The 12200-nt window shown below is 35.4% G+C and overlaps 2 protein-coding genes across 4 annotated transcripts; one reads left to right on the top strand and one right to left on the bottom strand.

Annotated features, from left to right (window-relative positions):
* The first annotated feature begins 4902 nt into the window (after positions 1–4902).
* LOC104742008 (uncharacterized) lies at positions 4903–6707 on the top strand. 2 transcript variants are annotated; one of them, XM_087484787.1, is made up of 5 exons: positions 4903–5340; positions 5434–5581; positions 5708–5942; positions 6144–6366; positions 6463–6707. In XM_087484787.1, exons 2-5 carry the CDS (start codon positions 5441–5443, stop codon positions 6560–6562), a joined length of 699 nt encoding a protein of 232 aa, XP_087340913.1. In that variant the 5' UTR covers positions 4903–5340; positions 5434–5440; the 3' UTR covers positions 6563–6707. The 2 variants fall into 2 exon arrangements, with proteins under 2 accessions (XP_087340913.1, XP_010461268.1); XM_010462966.3 differs by having other exon boundaries at positions 4904–5340; positions 5434–5577.
* Positions 6708–6841: 134 nt separating this feature from the next.
* LOC104742007 (protein SENSITIVE TO PROTON RHIZOTOXICITY 1) lies at positions 6842–9170 on the bottom strand. 2 transcript variants are annotated; one of them, XM_087484786.1, is made up of 3 exons: positions 8850–9099; positions 8083–8521; positions 6842–7966 (listed from the first exon to the last, which is right to left on the bottom strand). In XM_087484786.1, exon 3 carries the CDS (start codon positions 7847–7849, stop codon positions 6980–6982), a length of 870 nt encoding a protein of 289 aa, XP_087340912.1. In that variant the 5' UTR covers positions 7850–7966; positions 8083–8521; positions 8850–9099; the 3' UTR covers positions 6842–6979. The 2 variants fall into 2 exon arrangements, with proteins under 2 accessions (XP_087340912.1, XP_010461267.1); XM_010462965.3 differs by having other exon boundaries at positions 6842–8521; positions 8850–9170.
* Positions 9171–12200: the final 3030 nt, after the last annotated feature.

Below are 12200 nucleotides of genomic sequence, written 5' to 3'. Positions count from 1 at the left end.
GAGAGGAAGGAGAGTTGCCGAGTTATGGAAGGTGGGATTCGAGGATGTTGGAGGAGGACCTAAGTAATGAGATTTCACTAAACCGCTTAAGGGAGATGGAGGAAGTACCAAGGGACCCGATGATAGAAATGACCGACAAGATGGACGAAGGAAGGAGGCTGAACCGAGAGTGTGTCAGATTCGAGGAAGGAGACATTAGTACCAAGAGGCCAAGGATAGTTGACCATGGAGTGCACACCGTGACTACGCAGTCGAGAGGCCGTCTGAGGACCAGAGCTACCGCTCGGAAAAGGGTGACTTACCCGGATCGTGTTCAAATCATAAACAGTTATTACTGTGACGTGTGTGAGGGAGTAGGACACCGAACCCAGGACTAATGGAGAACGACGCTGCCACAGCTGTTATCTTCGGAGAATGTCGTGTGTATTGAGTGTGGAGTGCGTGGACACTTTGCTTATCGCTGTCCAAACCAAGTTGTCCAAGCGGAGGTGAATCCGTTAGACCAAGCCGTGCATACGGGAGAAGACCCGTCAGGTTAGGATGTTCGAGCCGAGAACCAGTCCAACCAAGCCGAAACCTCATCGTCTGCTGCCCCTGCCTCAACCGAGTCTACCGTTGAATCGCAACTTGAGGAGCTGACTAGGATGTGTGTGTGCACTTGTGAGGAGTGTAGGAGCCGCCAAGACCCATAGGATAGTTGGGGAAAAAGGGAAGTTTTCTTTTGGGGCTTTGTGTAAGGGTCGGATAGGTTTTTCTTTTTGCTTAACCGCTAGACTTAACCTTAGTTGTGTATCTTGTCTAGGATGCAAAGATCAATATACCAAAATATGTTCTTTCAACAGTACTAATACCACCTTTTTTTTTTTGCTCCACTTCCCTCTCTACCATGAGAAAACAAAATGGCATATAAAGCAAACCAAATTTTGTTGATAAAAGAAAATATATTTTCAACTCAATTTAGTTAATTTACTTAGGAACTATATCTTTTATTTTATGAACCAAAAAAAATAATTTTTGACTAATTTTTAAATTTTCCAACAAAAAAAATTACTTGGCAAATATTTTCTATGTAGATAAGCAAAACACACATCAATACCAAAAACAAATTCATATCAATAAACGAGTTTGAGTATTTAAAGGTTTTTTACATTCAAAAGTTGTTTATTCAAAGCTATATGCTAGAAACATAGCTTTGGATTTATGAAATTTTAGACAACAAAGAACAACAAACTAATCCTATATATAATTAGCAGAATACCTATATCTAATGAAATGAAGAGAAATTTTTGATATTTCTGAAAGCTACAATAAATGAGTACTAGTTTTCTTCCTTAAAGGATCTTTATTGATTTTATTTTATTTTGTGATGAATTCTATAAACCAGATTGGACAAGTATTTATAGGAAAACAATACTGAAGTTGTTCATTGAAGATTTCTTTATATTTGAATATTTTGAATAAAAATTTAATTAAAAATAATATACTAGAATAAAGGTAATTTAGTGATATATTATTATTTTGACTACAAAAAAAGGTAATTTAGTGATATTTATTGTTATTTTGACTAGTGATACATCCCTATTATATTGACTACGAATTTAATGAAGTTACTAACATTCTTAGATGTTGATTTGATTAGGTTATCAATGCAACGCCCCGACCGCCACTTCTTAGTGCACCCCATGTCCAATCTCAGTCCATGGGCCCATCTTTCTTAATGGGCTTCACGTCCTCTCACTAAGTCTGTGAGTTCATCTCTATCTGACGGCCGGTTTGCTACGTCTGGGAGATTTTAAAGACTTGTTATCGTCCCTACAAATTACCACATGATCTTTCCCTGTGTTTTGACCTCACTCGCACAGCTTCGACAGTCACTTCCTGGAAGTTCACCCATCCTGAGACTACTCCAGCTCAAGCACGCTTAACTCTGAAATTCTCTCAGGATCCTTGACCGAGTGCACTTTGGTGACATAAGTGGCTAAATCAATTCTTTTAAACCTCTCTGCATATCCCTGAAACTGCGGTCACAACCAAAAACAAAATCTGCAATATAATTGTAAAACTTAAACAATATGATGGTAAGAAACTTGATAATTGCAGATCAAACATTGTTTTTTCATCTTTGATTATGATTCATGAATGAGACTTCTCTAGTTTTCTAATCAGTTCCTATAAGCTTTATATCTCACGGTATATAAGAAAAGTGATTGTCAATAGGTCCCTACAAATTTAGTTCGCGTAGGATCTAAAACAAGTGGAGACGTGCTTTAACCAACGGTAGTGGTTTGGCATCATGGCGGTTTCAATTATGCTACAATTGGTTTCATCGATCAAAGCCGTGGAAGAGCGATCTCGCTTCTTAACATGAATTTTATGCTCATTTTTTGGTAGCTTTTATTTATCCTCACAAAATTAAAATAATTATTGTTCATATTCCCATCATTTCATGACTTTAGTTTTCATTGTATGTTCTTATAGGAAAATAAATATGGAACCAATCCTCGGAATGGACAAATGTTGAGGAAAGAGCCAATGTCATGGACTCATGGACAAATGTCATTAGCAGTTTCATGTTGATCTTTTATATAGGATAATACTCTCATCGATTAAGCATCTTCGCTAGCTCGCCTCGTTAGATCCTTGGGCATCCCCGCCTTTAGCTAGGTAGCTCAACCCAATCTCGCCTCTTTTTTTTTGTCAACCAAAACCCATTATATTAAACTATGATCAAGCAACTCTCCTCTAAGGAAAGCCTTACAAATATCATACAACTTACATGAGTAAAACTAAAACAAACTTCATAGGGATTTAGAACCCGGACCAAAATACAACAAACAAAGTGGCCAAAATAATGCCAAATATAGGGGATTGCAACAATCCAAGGATAGAGAATGATATCTCAAAGGAAAACCATTCAATCTTAAAGATACTATGACCAAACAAGGTCATATTCTTTTTGATATAGCATCTACAAAGCCTATACCAGGAATTAGAGTGTCTACTACTCCCTGATTGCCCCGGAGGTATGAGACCCTCCAAAACCCGGTGCGGGAAAAGGCAAAAAGGACGGGCAAAAATTCCCATGAAAGCGAGGCAACACACTTCTTCTTCTGCGAAGGACCATCTTTAGCTAAGAGCTGAAGACGCCAACAAGAGAAGGAAAGTATCCAGCCATTCGTCGATCCTAGAAGCATGAATAACTAGAGAGGGACATTGACCAACCTTCTCAAACAACATACCTATTTGCTTCAAATAATCTCGGTTATGGGTAACCGGAATGTCATAACGAATGACAATGAGGTCTCGACTTACACAATTACTCCACCATGTGCGATACCGAGTAAGATAAAGTATAACCGGAATTGTACTAGTGGTAACAAACATGGGGGTAACACGATAAAGCTGTAATTTGAAAGATAATAAAGAACCTAGTGGTGAGAACACTTGTTGATGGTGAGAATACATTACCGTCCCTTGGTGTATTGCGGGAAATTGATCATGTTACGGTGTTGGGCGGATCACCATCCCCTACCCTTGTCGATCTTCCGGTATCATCTCTGATTGGAATCGATAATTCCCCTCACTGCCTGACGAGTGGATCCAGAACGTGGTTTCCTCGATTTCGTTGAAACCGGATTACCCAATCTCGCTTCTTAACATGAATTTTATGCTCATTTTTTGGTAGCTTTTATTTATCCTTACAAAATTAAAATAATAATTGTTCATATTCCCATCATTTCATGACTTTAGTTTTCATTATATGTTATGATTGGAAAATAAATATGGAATCAATCCTCCGCATGGACCTCCAGCAATTGAGGAAAGAGCCAATGTCATGGACTCATGGGCAAATGTCATTGGCAGTGTCGGGTTGATTTTTTATATAGGATACAACTCTCATTGATTAAGCGTCTTCGCTAGCTCGCCTAGTTAGATCCCTTGCCAAGGCATCCCCGCCTTTAGCTAGGTAGCTTTTACTTTTGTTTTTTGTTTTGTTGTAATCATAAGCATAAATTGTTTAAAGTTGCACAAACAATAATTTTTTTGCCAAGTGGTTAGATTCTTTTTCATATTCTATGACTATCTTCTTAATCTTTTCGTTGTGTTATGTAGAAAAATAAAACTAATGATTTTTCTCTCTTCCATTCAAAAATTATCTCTTTTTAGCTTATTTTTGGATCTGAAAAACTATTCAACAAAAATTATTTTCTTATACATGAAGGAAGAAATGAATTCATTGCCTGTTTTGAAGGCGCTCGACATGAGAGTGTGAAGCCAAAAAAAGATATGGTGTTGATGATCAAAGAGGTAGCTCATGTATTGAGATAGACTATGATCATTATATGCTTATCATACTTTCTTTTTTGGTATCAATATGAAGATTTTAAATCTTTGACATAAGTTACCATAAATAAAAGTAACGAAAAACCAAAAATCTATAGAAGTAACAGACAAAAACAACAACAATGGAGGAAAACGATAATACAAAGTGGAAATAAGAGAAAAAAACACAGATTCTGAGATGTCAAATTTGAATTTGCGTGATTTTCATAACTCCAAGTTGCCAAGGAGTTGGAGTCTCATCCTAGTTGCCACGAGTAAAATGTTTGTTTGCTTATCAAAATTAATATGAAAAATGTAAATTTTAAGCAATTGGAGATTAGATAAACCAAATACTCTAGTTTTGGTTGGTTTGCCTTGCATAAATTAAATGGGTAGAGTTCAAACAACATGACTTATTCATGGTCTGATTTAACATCTAAATTATTCAAACGACATAACTGATATAATATGTTTGATATATGGTGTTGAGACTAGAGACCTTAATTAACGTAAAGCATAATCCCAAAACTACCCACTTAAGGCCCATTATAAGAAGAAGGCTCGATCCAAGTATACTGGAAAACAACAAACGACTAAATGGATAAATTAACTAATTGACATGTAGTAGTAGTTAGTCTTGTAGAACAGACGCAGAGGTTGAAGACGATGATAACAGTGGGATTTGCTCAACCAAATTCTCTCTTTTCCTTCACAACTAAATCTATCGACAAGCCACAAGCTTCAAGAACCAAATGGGTCTCTTCTTCATTTTCTTCTTCTTCTCCTCCTTCCTCGTCCTCTTCCGCTGAGACATTTCATCGAACAGGTTATGGGCAAGTTCTCCAGAATGATTTTCTCAGTAGCATCAATGACGAAACTAGGAAGAAAAAGAAAAGGGTCTTCTTCTTAGACGTTAGTCCACTTTGCTACGAAGGAAACAAACCCAGTTCGCAAGCTTTTGGTCACTGGATTTCACTCTTCTTCTCTCAAGTCAGCCTCACTGATCCTGTCATTGCTGTAAACAAAAATAAAAATCTCTCCTTTTCTTTGATTCTGCCACAATTTTGTTGTCTCTCTTCTCCGGTTCACGAAAGATGTTATTTTTTGTAGGTTATTGATGGAGAAGAAGGTAACCAGCAACGCCGAGAACTGCTGCCTTCATATAAAGCTCATAGGAAATCACCAAATCCTGGGAAGTACTCCAAGAGGCCACATCAGTTCGTCGATGAAGTTCTTAGAAAATGCAATGTGCCAGTGGGTAAAACTAAACTAGCTCAATTCTGTCACTTGGATAGAGTTGATTAGGAGAGGATCATAATTATTTGAATTAGCCATAGAAGTAGATGAAAATGATCTGACTAAGGATCTTGTTGTTGTGAGCTAGGTTGTTAGAATGGAAGGGCATGAAGCAGACGATGTGGTGGCTACGCTGATGGAACAAGCCGTGCAAAAAGGATATCGTGTGGTTATTGCATCACCGGACAAAGACTTTAAGCAGTTGATTTCAGAAAATGTTCAGATTGTCATTCCATTGGCAGATCTCAACAGATGGTCCTTTTATACCTTGAAACACTACCATGATCAGTATAATTGTGATCCACAGTCTGATTTGAGCTTCCGTAAGTGCCTAATCCGAGTTATCTGTAAACATGCCTGTTAACGTTTATCGTTCTGTACAGTTTTGCATTTTTTGAAGTGTCAAAACCAACTCGATCAGAGGATTTGACCAGATATTTACACATGTCTGGTTTTAGCCAGGGAAGTATTCTGCATTTTTGACTATTGGCTATACTAAAGCAGGACTATGGATTTGGTGACAGGATGTATAATGGGTGATGAGGTTGATGGAGTTCCGGGGATTCAGCATGTGGTGCCAGCGTTTGGAAGGAAAACAGCGATGAAACTTGTGAGAAAACATGGTTCTTTGGAGAGTTTACTCAGCGCTGCAGCTGTAAGAACCGTGGGGAGACCATATGCTCAAGAGGCACTTACGAAATACGCAGATTACTTGAGAAGAAACTATCAAGTTCTTGCCTTGAAAAGGTTCTATCTTTCCCACTTTAAACCCTTTCATTTTGGTTGATTACGCATCACTTGTAAGATATTCTTGCTAATTCTGTAAGCATTCTTTTATGATAGGGATGTGAGGGTACAGATTCAAGAGGAATGGCTTGCTGAGAGAGATACAAGCAATGATTCAGAAGTACTGTCAAGCTTCTTCTCAACCTTGCGTAGATGATACTGAGTAGCTCAAGCACACCATCGCATTTTAGTTGATAGCAAGTTTTTGTAACCTTGAAACTAACTGTCGACGTTGTAGTTCATATCAAATTTTGTTACATACTTTCATAGATATATGAATCTAAATCCAATTTGTTGTATCATGAGAGATAATCAGTTCTTTTCCTAGATTGACACTATCACTATGGAGATGGACGTAGTTGGTCCAATCAAAATGAACAATAATAGCTAAGAAAAAATAAAGAATCTAACTTTCTTATATTAGTAACAGATCTTAAAAAAGGAAATCCACTTTTTGCTTTCCTGATATTATTATTCTGGCGAAAACAAATTACAGACACAAAAGAGCTGCTTAAAGGCTAAAAACTAGAACATCTTACATAACTTAATACTCTTAACATATATTAGTAATGCCTTAGAGACTAGTATCTAAAACAGACTCCCCAACACTCCTGGGCGAGAAACCACAGGCATTTGCAATAAGCATTTGAAATGAACTCTCTGAATCATCAAACATCAGTCGCGGGAACTCATGGATCCCTCCAAAATTACATGTATCAAAGTTCATCGGCGAGAAAGACTCCTCAAAACTCATCTTCCCATCCGTCATTCCAGGCTGTGCGGTTTCTTGGTTGGCATTAGGTGCAGAACCGAGATTGAAGCCAACCATTCCTTGGTTGTTGTTCCCGCCTTCAGAGCTCTCTCTCTGAGCAGATGTACTGGCTGAAGGTTTTGTCTCTTCAAGGGGGATCGCAGGCGTGTGTCCCTGGAACAGAGCTATGTGACCAAACAGCTTGTCTTTCCTTGAAAATGTTGTACCACAAGAACAGAGCCACTTGTTTTTCCCACAATGCTTCTCGTGTGTTTTCAGGTCTGCTATGACAGAGAACTTCTTGGTATGGCACCGGCTGCAAGTGAAGCTTTTGTCGCAGTGGGTGCGTTTATAGTGGTTCTTCACACACAGGATCGTTTTCAAAGGCTGGAACTTTTTGTGCTCCTTGTTACGTTTGCAACCCAGGAATGGGCAAGAGTACCTCTTGATCAGCATCGGCTCAGACCCGGGTACGGATTCTTTGTTCGGTTTGGCAAGAGCAGCTGCTGTCTTGTACTCATCTCCATGGCCTCTCATGTGCATCCTCAGATTGGCGTCTCTCTTGAAACCCTTGCCACAAATGGTGCAGAAGTGGGTATGCGGTGCGAGAATCTCCTCTTTCTCAAGCTGCAATATCTCGTATGAACCAGGAGGGAGGTTCTCCCCTTCCTCGGCATCATCTTCGTCTTTCATTTCATGTTCCTCCACAACATGGCTATCTCTCTCATCAACAAGAACGACCGGCTTAGGCAAATCGAACTCTTGGGCACCAGAGTTGTTGTTGTTGTTGTTGTTGTTATTGTTTAGGCTCTGTGAAGCAACGTTATTAGCCTCCCTTGCATAAGGGAACATGGCTGAACCGGGCTGCCCAGTGCATGGACCCGGAGCTGTTGACATATTATGCTTAACAGATGGAAGAAGACTACCTGCAGTTGAAATCAGCTGTATGATTATGGAAGTAAGATCCGTAGTTATAAGCTGCTGCTGCTGCTGCCCACCACCACCTCGTCCAACAAGCAGATGAACAAGATCCTGAAGCTGGTGAATCTTCTCCTCCATGAAAGATAGATTACTTAGCATCGTCCTCGGATCCCAAGCTTGAGCCCTAACACCTTGAAGGAAATCAACATTAGCTTGCCCTGAAGCTTTCATGTCGTCGAAAACTTGCAAAGCAGGCTCCACACCACCCATCTCATAATCCAAGATCGAAGCATCTTCCCACTTTTGCTGCGTCGTGAAACCCGAGAAAGCCTGGTCCGATGAACAAGGCTCTCGTAATTTAGAAGAAGAGCTTCCCCAGTTGGTCTGGTTGCACAAATCGTCTTCAGTTTCCATTTTGATTTCAATAGAGAAAGACAACAAAACCTACAAACCATAAAGAATCAAAAAAAAAAAAAATCAATTAAACAAAAGAACAAATCTTTATCAGAACCCATCTCAAAGTTCATCATACACAATTCATGTAACCAACCCATTTCTCAAAATCAACACTTTTTTATCACACAACTCTTTAAGATCCAAAAACCCCAAAATTCCCCAATTAAAAACAAAAAAAAAAAAAAACATAAATCATCACTCGCCGACAACAAAATTAAAAACCCTAAAATCATAAATTCACTTCCTCACGATAGAAACAAAGTTCAACAAAAAAAAAATCCAAATCGGTTCAAAGAAATTGAAAAAGAAAACTTACAGAAGTCAAAATTCACTTGAAAGAGAAAGAGAGAGAGAGATTAAGAAAAAACTCAAAATCGCCACAACAAGTAAAGGTTGAGATAGAACTTGGAGAGCTCCAATGGCCGCTTTAAAAGAAGAGAGATTAGATGGAGAAAGTGATGATGATAGAGAGAGAGGAAGAAGCAGCGCCAGAGCGGGGCTCATGTTAGCTCTCTCCCTGGGTGCTCTCCACTTCCTGATCTACCAAATGTAAAAAAGTCAACCCTTTCATCTCATCCGTTCATTTTTTATATCTATCAGATCGGACGGTTTATGTTCGTTTTATCGCATCTAACACAGTAACAATTACATTACAGCCGTTGATATATGAGACGATCAAGTAAAGTCAACAAATCATCTCAGCCGTTCATTTTATATGTATGTATCGGTATCAATTAGATCCAACGATGTGTAATTGTTTTATTATCGCATCAATCACGGTAACGATGTATCACAGCCGTCGGTTTATTACTATATTTCTCTTTCTCTTTTGCGTCTATTCCATGCGGCTTCATTTTGCAATATTTGACTTGGCTACTTCCATAATTGAAAATTGTGCAATATATTTTCTTTGTTTTATTTCCCAACCCAACTAGACATTTTATTGAATAATTTAGAACTACATTGGATCATCCAAATTGGTGGAAAAGAGTTTTTTGGGTTGAATATTGTCATGTATGATGATGACTAAACAATTTGTTTTATAAGCAATAGGAGGACTAAAATTGAAGAAATGAGAGATGAAAAGAAATATAAATTGCTATAAACTATTTTGAAAATTTTAACAAAATTAGTTTATATTCAATAAATCGAAATACAAGAATTTTGTCAACTAAATTGGTAGAGTTACATATCCTGAGAAACAAGTCCTAGCTAGTTATACAACCTAGACTTAGTTCTATATAATTCACACAGTTTTATTTAACAATTAATTTTACGATAAATTATTTTTGATAATATGATTCGGAGAGAAACAAATTATTCCATCTTTAATATTTAGTTCTCAAGAATACCATTTTGTTATCTATATTTATGCAAATCTATTTTTTTTCAAAATTTACTAACGTTAAATATGGAATTAACGATATCTTTTTAACTTCTCTTAATTCCATCACTTCATAAACATTTTCTTTGATATAAAACAAACATAAAGCAAGCAAACCCTAAGTTTTCCTCCAACAGAAACTATGAGTCTATGATACTACTATATATTACCATATGAAAAATCTGGATAGGTATCGAAAATAACTAAGAATGAATATCTTGAATAAAAGCTAGTACTTTCAAACAAAAAGAAATAAATATGAGGATAAAGTTACTTAAATTTTGAGAAACCTCTAAGTTCTATTTACATCTGCCAAGTGGTGTCACCTGCCACGAAGGTTCCGCTCGTGCATGCACTCGCTGGAAATCTGGAATGCCAACATTGAATACTCTTAAAAGAGTTGAGAAAATAAAATAAAAATTAATGAGCTAATCGTTGATTGGGAAACACAAGATTCCCACATCCTCCTAATGAGCTAATTAAGATTGTCACCATTTATAGCAACAACATTCACCATTTTCAAAACCTATATAGGTGTCGTTCCCTTTATCTTCGCTTTGGCATTTCTCGATACTTACTTAGCTTACAACCCCAAACTTAAGACGTTAGTTAACTAGTGCTCTTTTGATTCATTTTTATTTACAAGAAAAAAGGAATTCTAATCAAAGAGTTACCAAATAGACAAAAAAAACAAAAAAAAAAAAGATAAACACAGAATTTTCAGACCATAAATGTCTAGCTTAGTAGTTTGTATTTCCTCTGTTTAATAAAAAGTATTATTTTGACACAATTCACACACAGGCTAAAGAAAAACTTGAATTATACATGTTTGTTTAATTTCTATCAAATAAATGTTTGATAATTTAATTTCAATAAAATGAGCTTTAAGTTGAGGTAGATTAGAAAATTTAGCATAAAAATACATTAAGAAGGTAGAATGATTCTCTTTGTGACACAATTTTTTTTTTTTTTTAGATAACACTTTAAATGAAAACGAGAGAGTATTAGTTATATTCATGTGTCATTATATATAGGAGAACTAGAAGTCTAGAAGATTTTTTTTATTTTTTCAGAAATCATAATATATCTAAGCATTATAAAAAATAACATTTCTATAATTAAGGTTAAAAACTTAAAATGTAACCGATGTCAAATAAATATATAATAGAATAGCCTAAAACTTTAAAATCAAAAAAAAAAAAGAGAGAATCCAAATCAAATGAACTAGATTTAGTACGGGTTGAAATTCATTTTATTTATATTGTAATTTTTATATATAATATAATTTATATGATTGTTTTTTAAAAGTTTTTTTGGATAAAACATTATGCAATAAAACCATATGCTAAATATGATGGTTTGAAAAAAGACACTTATTTTGTAAGTTTTATTTTGTTAATGATTTTAGATAAGTACCCATGCTATAACACTGGTTAAATTTTATTTTATACAAAATTTTGTGTATTTTATATTTTAAAATAAAATTCAATATATTGTATTAGGTTATATATGTGAAGTTATTTCAGCAATGTATATTTTACATCATGACTTGAATGTCATTATAAGACATAATTTTGTAAATTTGGTTTTTAAAAGCGAGTTATTATATTATGAGTAATTTAATATATTGTTATACTTTTTGTTTTAATATACTTGGTTTCTTGAAATTCTTTTATGTTATAGTGACATATTATTGACATTGCTATAACAAATCAATTTAAATTGTTTATAGTTTCTAACTTTTATATCAAGTTTCAATATTAAAAATATTTCAAAATAAATTATATAAAGTTTATTATATTATATAAAATTATTAAATTCAACAAAAATATATATAATTGAATTTAAATATTCAAATTTTGATATGTTATTCAGTAAATTTTTTAATTTAATAAATATTATTTTTAAAGAATAATATTATTAAACCTTGAATATTTTATAGATTGAACAATTTATATTTTTTTAAAAAATTCAACTTATAGTATATCCAGAAATAAAACTATTTTTAATTATAATAAATAATAAAATAATTTATTTGTTTCACAAAATAGACTCATATATATTGTAATAATCCGTCTCTTAGACCCCACTAGTTCTCGCTAGCTTGCCCCTATAGGCCCCAAGCTGGTTCTACAGAGCATCGATCCTAACCCCTTATGGTGGAATGAAACTACTCATCTAAATTCACCAGTAGATTATTTATGCACCAAATGTTCCTTTAACTCTGGTCTCCATCCTTTAACTAATTGATTTATTAATTAATGTATAACCTATTTATAACTA

Source organism: Camelina sativa, chromosome 14 (genome assembly GCF_030686135.1).
Source record: "Camelina sativa cultivar CO46 ecotype springtype chromosome 14, ASM3068613v1".
Taxonomy (NCBI): Eukaryota; Viridiplantae; Streptophyta; class Magnoliopsida; order Brassicales; family Brassicaceae; genus Camelina; species Camelina sativa.
The sequence above is the reverse complement of the archived record's forward strand: the minus strand, read 5'-3'. Positions and strand labels throughout refer to the sequence as shown.